This window comes from Pseudophryne corroboree, chromosome 1, assembly GCF_028390025.1.
Source record: "Pseudophryne corroboree isolate aPseCor3 chromosome 1, aPseCor3.hap2, whole genome shotgun sequence".
In the NCBI taxonomy this organism is placed as follows: Eukaryota; Metazoa; Chordata; class Amphibia; order Anura; family Myobatrachidae; genus Pseudophryne; species Pseudophryne corroboree.
The window spans coordinates 172,837,338-172,849,831 of NC_086444.1; the positions used below are offsets into that span (position 1 = coordinate 172,837,338).

The following is a 12,494-nucleotide window of genomic DNA, read 5'->3' on the forward strand; positions in this document are numbered from 1 at the left end:
GACCGTTGAGTTGATTTACAGTCCTTTTTTTAAGCTAGTTTGCCAAGACCCGTAGGTGCAACGCTGAACATCCCTGAGGGACACCTTGTGACACTAATGCCAAGGCTTGTCTATCCCTATAGCAGAACAAACTCCTCCCTTACCACAGAATGATATTTAATTTGGTGTATATATTTTTTTTTTTTGGGGGGGGGGGGGGGGGGGGGGACTGAGAAAATAAAAATCCTAGTAAAAGGTTATAACATTTTATTGGCAAATAGTCACAGTACAAGTAAAATACATCCATCAGATGAAATATGAAGCATTAACAAAACTTTAAATTCAAGAACCAAAAGGACAAATACAATAAAATAAAAATGCCATAATCTTTTCTTATCTTCTCCATGTCTACTAGTACACTGGTTTATTACAAATATGTACAACATATTGAAAAACAGTAGATCTATACAATTATAAAAAAAAAAAAAGTCCTATAATCTAAGACGTGATACAAAAATCTATTACTTCCATAATTTACAGTGATTTTAGCTTACGTGTTAAAAAGTAACAAAAAACAAAACAAAAAAAAATCACGTAAAATAAAAATCATACTACTTGGGCTGCATCAGAACCACAGGTTTGAGTATGTAAAACAATTGAGAGGACTAATGGAATAAATGTAGATATATATATATATATATATATATATATATGTTTAAAAATTAATACCTCAGTTGTTCATGCACCAGTAGTGTATTAAAAAGAACAGTCGTGGGCAAGTTAAAGACTTCCAGCAAACACTGCAGCTTAATGGTGGTTGTATTAATGGATTTTCACTGTGAGCTTTTATTAAAAATTCTCACTGTTGACAAGAGCTGAAGAATGACCCTATAAAACAGCGGAGGCGTAGAGATGACCTTCTTTGAAATGGCCGAGTCCTAATCATAGGAACCTCTGTTATTCCAAAAGCACTGTGTGTAAAGTCTACAAACCACGTTTCAATACAAATTGTCAAAACTAAAATCATCCAAGAGAACGTAACTGTACAAACTTTCTGATCAGCACCTCAATTTCAGAGCCACCCACAGAGCTCAGAGGCCTTGCTAAACAAGTAAAAACAGGGTCTACAATAATGCTTAAGTATGTAGTAATGTAGTAAGTACACCATGCTGCAAGGAAGCTTTGAGATGCATTAAGAAGCATCATTTTTCAATGCCTATATGTAGGAACGGATGAGGACAAACCCGGTGAACAATATAAAACATAGAAACGAATAGTAAGCAGGGAAACCGTGACACTAACAAAAAGTCTACAACAGAAATAATTTAATAAATGGGAAAGTCCACCCAACTGTACACTTCCGAATTCAAACTAATGCCCTTATTTATGAATAAGTGATCAATTTCACTGTGAGTGATAAATTTCACCAGCCAATCCACTCCTAACTGTCATTTTTCAAACCCAGCCTGACATGGCAGATAGGAGGTGATTGGCTGGTGCAATTTATCACTCACGGTGAAATGTATCACTCATTGATAAATAAGGGCATAAAAGTGACAACCATCATCTTAAATTAGAACTCAGCCCCAAACCTTCCGGGCAGCCAGCTCAGACAACCAATGAAGCAGTACGGTAAGGAGTTATACCATGATAATGGTTTTACTTGAATCAACATTCTACAGCTGAATGGACGTTTCTCACCACTCAAACAGGACACCTGAATCCTGAGCCTGCACATAGCTAAATGGGGCAACTTAAAGCACTTTTTGTTGAATGATGTCATTTGGGTCGGGATTGCTTTTAAGATTTGACCTCAGAGCCAAGGACGATGATCAAGCTAGAAAGCGTGGACATATAGCATGGAAAATACCATTTGGTTAAGGTTATCTTGAGAATATAACACAAGTTCATTGTTAAATACTAAGTACATACCCAATTGGCCAGCTTGCCATATAGAACATATAGTTTCTTTGTTCGTTATTCTTACTTAGAAACCCTCCTTAAAAGTACTCATAGGAATTTATTTTTTAAAACACTTGTAAAAAATATATCATGCATATAGACTAGAAATTTGACTTTAAAAATAAAAAAATAATCAAAAGTAATTGAGTGCACAACTTTCATCTTGTACTGAGCAATTACTGCAGCTGGATTTAACATCACCAATTATATCTTGCAGGCAACAGTAAGCAAACAATTTTTAAGATTGAACGGAGTAAATAAAAATAAATGGAAAACAGTTTCCATGACTGGTAATCATGTTATAGGAAAACAAGATGTCATCTTCACAGGTCTTATAAATATTAGTTTATATACAACTTTTAAAGCAGAAAAAGCAAACCATGAATTAATAACCATTCAACATAGGCATCCAGTTCTTCCATAAACATGGAAAGTCTTTGTTTATTACAGGTGTATGCTGTTTGGAGTTCGTTGGTAGATTGGACCACAATAAGGAATAGGCCTGGGATTTCTTCCAAGACTTCCTAATGCACTGGGCCTCAATAAAATGTCTGATTATATCTTCAGCTTTTGAGATTCAGTTGCCTTTATCTGCTGCCGTCATAGTCACTGACCATCCGCTTAATGTGGTTCAGTTTGGCCTTAAGACTCTTGCAGACTTTCTTCTTGTTCTTGTAGTCTGAAGACTGAACAAATATACAATATTATAAATATAAGTGGTTAGAGTTTAACGGAAAGTAGCAATTACATCATACATTAAAACCAAATAAGGTGTTAATCAACACCATAAAGAGTATTATAGTATGGTCCATCTGAGCAACTGCAGCACCAAATATGGTTCTGAAGTGTCATTAATGTGGCAGTTTCTGAATATATAATCTCTATTTTAAAGTATGATCTTAATTTCAACCAAGGAGGAAAGTGAAAGCACTGCATATGGACAAGAGATGCCCTACACAAACAAATGGAATATAAGATTTTACTTACCAGTAAATCTATTTCTCGTAGTCCGTAGTGGATGCTGGGGACTATATAAGGACCATGGGGAATAGACGGGCTCCGCAGGAGACATGGGCACTTTAAGAAAGAATTTAGATTCTGGTGTGCTCTGGCTCCTCCCTCTATGTCCCTCCTCCAGACCTCAGTTAGAGAAACTGTGCCCGGAAGAGCTGACAGTACAAGGAAAGGATTTTGGAATCCAGGGTAAGACTCATACCAGCCACACCAATCACACCGTATAACTTGTGATAAACTTACCCAGTCAACAGTATGAACAACAACAGAGCATCATTTCAACCCTGATGCAACAATAACATAGCCCTTATTGCAGCAATAACTATATACAAGTATTGCAGAAGAAGTCCGAACTTGGGACGGGCGCCCAGCATCCACTACGGACTACGAGAAATAGATTTACCGGTAAGTAAAATCTTATTTTCTCTAACGTCCTAGTGGATGCTGGGGACTCCGTAAGGACCATGGGGATTATACCAAAGCTACCAAACGGGCGGGAGTGCACGGATGACTCAGCAGCACCGATTGAGCAAACAATAGGTCCTCATCAGCCAGGGTATCAAACTTGTAGAACTTCGCAAAAGTGTTTGAACCTGACCAAGTAGCAACTCGGCATAGTTGTAATGCCGAGACCCCTCGGGCAGCCGCCCAAGAAGAGCCCACCTTCCTAGTGGAATGGGCTTTAACTGATTTAGGCAGCGGCAATCCAGACGCAGAATGAGCCTGCTGACTCGTGTTACAGATCCAGCGAGCAATAGTTTGCTTTGAAGCAGGAGCACCCAGCTTGTTGGATGCATACAGGATAAACAGCGACTCCGTTTTCCTGACTCTAGCTGTTCTGGCTACATAAACCTTCAAAGCCCTGACCACATTCCGTAACTCGGAATCCTCCAAGTCACGAGTAGCCACATGCACCACAATAGGTTGGTTCATATGAAAAGATGACACCACTTTTTGGCAGAAATTGTGGACGGGTCCGCAATTCTACTCTATCTATATGGAAAACCAGATAGGGGCTTTTATGTGACAAAGCCGCTAAATCTGACACACGCCTAGCCGAAGCCAAGGCTAATAGCATGACCACCTTCCACGTGAGATATTTTAACTCCACCGTTTTAAGTGGTTCAAACCAGTGTGATTTCAGTAAACTTAACACCACGTTAAGATCCCAAGGTGCCACTGGAGGCACAAAAGGAGGCTGAATATGCAGCACTCCCTTTACAAACGTCTGAACTTCTGGTAGAGAAGCCAACTCCTTTTGAAAGAAAATGGATAGGGCCAAAATCTGGACCTTAATGGAGCCCAATTTTAGGCCCAAATTCACTCCTGACTGTAGGAAGTGAAGGAAACGGCCCAGCTGGAATTCCTCTGTAGGAGCATTCCTGGCCTCACACCAAGAAACATATTTTCGCCATATACGGTGATAATGTTTAGCTGTCACGTCCTTCCTAGCCTTCATCAGCGTAGGAATGACCTCGTCCGGAATGCCCTTTTCTGCTAGGATCCGGCGTTCAACCGCCATGCCGTCAAACGCAGCAGCGGTAAGACTTGGAACAGACAGGGCCCCTGTTGCAACAGGTCCTGTCTTAGAGGAAGAGGCCACGGGTCCTCTGTGAGCATTTCTTGCAGATCTGGATACCAGGTCCTTCGTGGCCAATCTGGAACAATGAGGATTGTTCTCACTCCTCCTTTTCTCATTATCCTCAGCACCTTGGGAATGAGAGGAAGAGGAGGAAATACATAGATCGACTGGAACACCCACGGTGTCACCAGGGCGTCTACCGCTATTGCCTGAGGGTCACCTGACCTGGCGCAATACCTATGTAGTTTTTTGTTGAGGCGGGATGCCATCATGTCCACCTGTGGCAGTTCCCACCGATATGTGATCTGTGTGAAGACTTCCTGATGAAGTCCCCACTCTCCCGGGTGGAGGTCGTGTCTGCTGAGGAAGTCTGCTTCCCAGTTGTCCACTCCCGGGATGAACACTGCTGACAGAGCGCTTACGTGATTCTCCGCCCAGCGAAGAATTCTGGTGGCTTCTGCCATCGCCACTCTGCTCCTTGTGCCGCCTTGGCGGTTCACCTGAGCCACTGCGGTGATGTTGTCTGACTGAATCAGAACTAGTTGGTCGCGAAGCAAGTGCTCCGCTTGACGTAGGACGTTTTATACGGCCCTTAGTTCCAGGATGTTGATGTGAAGGCAAGTCTCTTGACTTGACCACAGACCTTGGAAATTTCTTCCCTGTGTGACTGCTCCCCACCCTCGGAGGCTAGCGTCCGTGGTCACCAGGACCCAGTCCTGAATTCCGAATCTGCGTCCCTCTAGAAGGTGAGAACTCTGCAGCCACCACAGGAGTGACACCCTGGCTCTGTGGGACAGGGTGATTAACCGATGCATCTGAAGATGTGATCCGGACCACTTGTCCAGTAAGTCCCATTGGAAGGTCCTCGCATGGAACCTGCCGAAGGGAATGGCCTCGTATGATGCCACCATCCTTCCAGGACTCGAGTGCAGTGATGCACTGACACCTGTTTTGGTTTTAATAGATTCCTGACCAGTGTCATGAGCTCCTGAGCTCTCTCTATCGGGAGATAAACCCTCTTCTGGTCTGTGTCCAGAATCATGCCCAGGAAAGGCAGATGAGCCGTAGGAACCAACTGCGACTTTGGAATATATAGAATCCAGCCGTGTTGCCGTTACACTTCCAGAGAAAGTGATACGCTGTTCAGCAACTGCTCTCTTGATCTCGCTTTTATGAGGAGATCGTCCAAGTACGGAATAATTGTGACACCTTGCTTCCGCAGGAGCACCATCATTTCCGCCATTACCTTGGTGAAGATTCTCGGGGCCGTGGAGAGACCAAACGGCAACGACTGAAATTGGTAATGACAATCCTGTACCACAAATCTGAGGTACGCCTGATGAGGTGGATAAATGGGGACATGAAGGTATGCATCCTTTATGTCCAGAGACACCATAAAATCTCCCCCTTTCAGGCTTGCGATGACCGCTCTTAGCGATTCCATCTTGAACTTGAACCTTTTCAGGTATATGTTCAGGGATTTTAAATTCAATATGGGTCTGACCGAACCGTCCGGTTTCGGGACTACAACATGGTCGAATTGTTGAAGGAGGGGAACCTTGACCACCACCTGTTGAAGATACAATTTGTGAATTGCAGTTAACACTATTTCCATCTCAGGGCCGTCGGTGAGGGGGCATCTCCTCAAAGTCCAGTTTGTATCCCTGAGACACAATATCTATTGCCCAGGGATCCAACAGGGAGTGAACCCACTTGTGGCTGAACTTACGGAGACGTGCCCCCACCGGGCCTAGCTCCGCCTGTGGAGCCCCAGCGACATGCGGTGGATTTTGTAGAGGCCGGGGAGGACTTCTGTTCCTTGAAAACTAACTGTGTTGTGCAGCTTCTTTCCTCTGCCCCTGCCTCTGGCAAGAAAGGACGCACCTCGGACTTTGTTTCTTGGTGTTCGAAAGGCTGCATTTGATAATGTCGTGCTTTCCTAGGCTGTGCAGGAATATAAGGCAAAATATCAGAATTACCAGCTATAGCTGTGGAGACCAGGTCCGAAATCCCTTCTCCACACAATCCTCAGCCTTCCATATGCCTCTCAAGTCGGCATCACCTGTCCATTGCATATTCTACAGGACACGTCAAGCAGAAATCGACATAGCGTTGACTCAAGAACCCAGTAGACTAATGTCTCTTTTTGCATGTTTTATATATATATATATATATATATATATATATATATATATATATATATATATATATATATCTCTATATATATATATATATCTCTCTCTATATATATATATATATATATATATATATATATATATCTATCTCTATATATCTATATATCTATATATCTATATATATATATATATATATATATATCTCTCTATATATATATATATATATATATATATATAGAGATATATATATATATATATATCTCTATATATATATATCTCTCTATATATATATATATATATCTATATATCTATATCTCTATATATATATATATATATCTCTATATATCTCTATATATCTCTATATATCTATATATCTATATCTCTATATATATATATATATATCTCTATATATCTCTATATATATATATATATATATCTCTATATATATATCTCTATATATATATATATATATATATATATATATATACACACACACACACACACACATACTAGGGTCTCAATCTCTGCTGATAAGGTACCTGTCCACGCTGCTACAGCGCTATAAACCCATGCCGACACAATCACCGGTCTGAGTAGTGTACCAGAATGTGCACGCTATCTGCAGGATCCCTGAGGAAAGCTGTTAAGCCAGCGCTACCTTTTGGGCAAACGTGACACCCTAGGGGAAGATTCCCATCGTATCCTGGCCCTAGTAGGGAAAGGATACTCCCTGAGAATTCTTTGTGGGAAACTGCAGTCTCTTGTCTGGAGATTCCCGCTCTTTTTCATCATGAGAGGAGGGAAATTTACCTCAGCTTTCTTCCCCTTAAACATGTGTACCCTTGTGTCAGGGACAGGTGAGTCATCAGTGATATGCAAATCATCTTTTATTACAATAATCATATATTGAATACTTTTCTGCCATTTTGGCTGTAACTTTGCATTATCGTAGTCGACACTGGAGTCAGACTCTGTGTCGATATCAGTGTCTATTATTTTGGATAGTGATCATTGAGAGACTCTGAAGGTCTCTGCGACATAGGGACAGACATGGGTAGATTCCCTGTCTGTTCTCTAATCTTTTGTGCAATAAATTCACCTTCGCACTTAATTACACATATCCAAACAGGTGTCGGCGTTGTCGACGGAGACACCCCTCACACACACATTTGCTCCATCTCCTCCTTAGGGGAGCCTTTTACCTCAGACATGTCGACACACACGTACCGACACACCACACACTCAGGGAATGCTCATCTGAAGACAATTCCCCCATAAGGCCCTTTGGAGAGACAGAGAGAGTGTATGCCAGCACACACCCCAGCGCTATTAACCCAGGAATAACACAGTAACTTAATGTTAACCCAGTAGCTGCTGTTTATATTGATTTTTGCGCCTAATTATGTGCCCCCCCCCCTCTCTTTTTACCCTCTTCTACCGTGTATCTGCAGGGGAGAGGCTGGGGAGCTTCCTCTCAGCGGTGCTGTGGAGAAAAAACATGGCGCTGCTGAGTGCTGAGGAAGAAGCCCCGCCCCCTCGACGGCGGGCTTCTGTCCCGCTTAAATATACATTTACTTGGCGGGGGCTCATACATATATACAGTGACCAACTGTATATATGCCAAACTTTTGCCAAAGAGGTCCCAATTGCTGCCCAGGGCGCCCCCCCCCCCCCCTGCACCCTTACAGTGACCGAAGTATGTGAGGAGTGTGTGGGAGCAATGGCGCACAGCTGCAGTGCTGTGCGCTACCTCAGTGAAGACAGGAGTCTTCTGCTGCCGATTTCGAAGTCTTCTTGCTTCTTATGCTCACCCGGCTTCTGTCTTCCGGATCTGCGAGGGGGACGGCGGCGCTGCTCTGGGATCGGACGACGAGGGTGAGATCCTGTGTACGATCCCTCTGGAGCTAATGGTGTCCAGTAGACTAAGAAGCAGGACCTATCTTCAGAGAGTAGGGCTGCTTCTCTCCCCTCAGTCCCACGATGCAGGGAGTCTGTTGCCAGCAGAGCTCCCTGAAAATAAAAAACCTAACAAAATACTTTCTTACAGCAAGCTCAGGAGAGCTCACTGAACAGCACCCAGCTCGTCCGGGCACAGATTCAAACTGGGGTCTGGAGGAGGGACATAGAGGGAGGAGCCAGAGCACACCAGAATCTAAATTCTTTCTTAAAGTGCCCATGTCTCCTGCAGAGCCCGTCTATTCCCCATGGTCCTTACGGAGTCCCCAGCATCCACTAGGACGTTAGAGAAATATAACTTTGGCCATCATCTTACACCAAAATAGCCTCAAACACCTGAGGCAAAAGCAACAGGTGACCCAAATCAGAGACACATACCTAAATCTGCCTCTGCATGGACACCTTTAATATCCTACATGCACCTGTGTGCTTGGACAACTTTTACAGCAGGATACCAATGACAGTGCAACAATATGCAAATGGGATAATGGACATGTCAAATATTGTATGCTGTTCTGGGTAACCAGCAACTAAACAAAGGGGAGAGTAGGTGGGCGCTAGGAGATATGGCTATACGACACCTGAAATACTTTAACTGTTCACTGGCTGCAGCTTCCCAAGGTCGAGATGCTGATCCTCAACCCAAAAAATACACAGAACAATAAATACTCAGAGAAGCGTTACCATTGAACAGTATAATAAAATTTATTATTAAAAATAATTGACACAATCTCAATAAAATAAACCGCTTATCTTGGAATATTCAACATATAGTATACACCAACCATTTAATAATTCCAAATAGTCACCCTTAAAAGGAACATAACCACTTAATTTCCTATAGATGCTGCAGCAATTATAATGTACTAGTACTTAAAGGGTTAAGCTCCATGCATGGGCTAATTGATTCACATGGGTTCCTTAGATATTGTTTAGGAAGTCCATCGACAGTGAAGCGTTAAATAATGATAATCAGCTTGTATGTTACAGTCTTATCCAAATCACGGCAGACTTCCTGTGGGTAGCTTAATTGTGCAAATTTCCATAAGTGTGCAGTGATGATTTAGCTGAATCACTGATTGTGCAGTCTCATATAGTGAAGCTTACCCGACTGTTAAATGAATGAAATTTCCCTTTGGTACCTTTCCTGTAGTGGGCGCCGGCTGCCCACACCGCTGAACAGCGGCACAGCAGAAGGTGTCGGTAACACTGTTGAAGGCTGCGCTTCACGGGACCACTTCAGAGCGCGGCGAATCGAGACCAGAGAGCCGTCCGCGGCTGATCAAAGTCAGGAGCCGTTCGCTCGTGCTTCCATAGCAGGAACCGCTGAATGTGCTTCGGGTGTATTGAATGTTGAACACCCAAGATACCGGACAAGACGTCTGGCGGGATGCTTGACGCGTTTCTCAGCCTCTAACACCGGGGCTGTTTCATCAGAAGTACCGCCTCCATGGTTTTGGGTATCTTTATACACCGGAGCTCTCCAATTACTCAAACATATGCCTGGTGTTACTCCACTAATTGAAATCCATGTCAGGTGAATTAAATCAACAGACACTTGTTAGTAATAAAACACACTTGTTTAAATGTAGCTGGAACTAGTTGGTCTAATCTTTTTTCATTTGGTAAGGACATGTGAGAGGCTCCACAAATAGTTATTTAAAAGTATATATTTCTCTATAGAGAACACAAATAATTATAAACATATATATAAAATATATAGTATATATATAATATAATAATAATAGGTGTCTTATAGCCATAAAGTACCACGTTGTTTTAATTTCTATCGAAAATAACAATTCTTAAAATAGCCATAATCTTATAATTACCATAACAGAATGAAGACTTTGAAAAAATATGTATATATATACGTATAAATGTACCAAAATAAATACAATTTCTTTAAAGTTATAAGGATATAGAGACAGTAATTCTGTATAAGGATAGACATATATTTTTAACTGCATAAAATTACTGGATCATAATCTATCACCGCAAATTCCAGTCACAAGATGTTAATGCTGCATGTTCCACTAATTTTTCTTCCTTTGAAGTCTCCAATCAAAAGATGGTGATACAGTATATTGCTCCAGCAATCCACCTACATCTGAAGCAATACTCTGTAAAACCACTCGGATCAAATGAAGAACAAAGCTATACCTAATAATTAGGAAAGAGGGGGAGAGAGAGGAAAAGAAAGAAGAGAGAGGGAGATTCAGATGTTATTGAGCTCTATGGTGTCATTAAGACCTAATGGGGTCATGGTTCCAAGTTTGAATATCCAAAATGCTTCTTTACGACATAACTTTGAAAATCTATCCCCTCCTCTGGCGGATGGAGGAATCTGTTCGATGGCTTGTACTTTTATATCTTTGAGAATCCCCTTAGGGCACATTCTAAAATGACATGGTAGACTATGTGTTCTATTCCCATTAATAAGAAATCTTCTATGTTCCAAAAACCGAACATTTAATGTTCTGGTGGTGCGGCCAACGTATTGTATGCCGCACCCACAAGAGATGACATAAATAACATAACTTGACTGACAGTTAAGAAAAGAACCTACCTCAAATGTTTCTTTATTACTGAATGATGTGATGGTATTGTATCTATGTGGAACAAGAAACAAAAAATAAGGTTTGTTGGCGCTGGGCAGAACTGTGTAAATGTGAATTGGAATCAGCAGCCACCTGGTAAGGAGGTAGCCAGCCTCCTCAGCAATTAGCAATAGAAAACAAACAAATACCAGGTCGGCGCTTGAAAATCCAATAATACTGCCAAATATAATAAAACAATTTATTTAGCTAGCAAAAAAAATATAAAACACAAAAAGAAACATAGAAAAATAAAAACTAATAATGGACCACAATAATATATAACACATAAAACTTGGGTGTATTTAAACCTCAGATAATAGCATATATATGCCTATAATAAAAACATATAGGAGTGGGTCACCGGTTTTCACCTATATAGCTTTCAGTATACTGGATTCTAAGTAGTTCAGTCTCTCACAGTTCAGAAAGAATATGTCCTCCGGCTAATAAATTCAGCCTCTGTAACCATATGTGTAAGGTATAATTTTCCACGTGATGGATATGATATGAAAGAACCGTACGGTTTCAATTACTCACTGAATCGCTGTCCTTGCTTTCCACTCTTAATTTTTGGGCTATAACGTTAAAAGTGGTTAATAATCAGCTTCACACTGCTACATTTACTAAGGAAGTTGACTGTAATAAGTACCTTCACTTTGACAGTTGCCACCACAGTAGCTGGAAGGCAAATATACCTAAAGGCCAATTTATGCGTGTTCGCAGGAATTGTTCTAATGACACTGACTTTGCTACACAGATAGACAACATGACAACATCTTTTTTGAAACAAGGGTATCCTAAAGACCTTTTAGATAGAACCCTTATAGAAGTCAGTGCTATGAATAGGGAAGAGCTCTTAGTCTCTAAAAAGAATAAGACTGCGGATTCTACACAACAAAGGGATACTAACTTTAAACGCCCCCTTACCTTTATAACAAAATATAACTCATCAGCCATGGATATTAAACGTATTATAAACAAAAATTACAGTTTATTGAACCTTGATAAGTATCTAAAGAATGATCTACAGGACTCTAGGAAAGTGGTCTTTAGAAAAGCTGATAGTCTTAAACAGAAATTAGCCCCCAGTATGCTGAAAACAGACCATAATAGGGATCCAGCTGTAGGGAACTGGTTGGATGTAGCCCCAAAACCTAAAGGGTTTTTTAGGTGTGGGAAATCCAGGTGTCTCACATGTGAATATGCAGCACATAGATACAATACCATCACATCATTCAGTAATAAAGAAACATTTGAGGTAGGTTC

General features: G+C 41.3%; 1 protein-coding gene across 2 annotated transcripts in view; it reads right to left on the reverse strand.

Moving 5' to 3' along the window:
* Positions 1-231: 231 nt before the first annotated feature.
* OCLN (occludin) overlaps positions 232-12,494 on the reverse strand; it is a 134,462-nt gene continuing 122,199 nt past the window's right edge. For both annotated transcript variants that reach the window (XM_063963896.1, XM_063963895.1), the window contains exon 9: positions 232-2,627. In XM_063963896.1, coding sequence (XP_063819966.1) covers positions 2,529-2,627 — 99 coding nt within the window. In that variant the 3' untranslated portion in view covers positions 232-2,528. The remainder of the gene's footprint in view (positions 2,628-12,494) is intronic.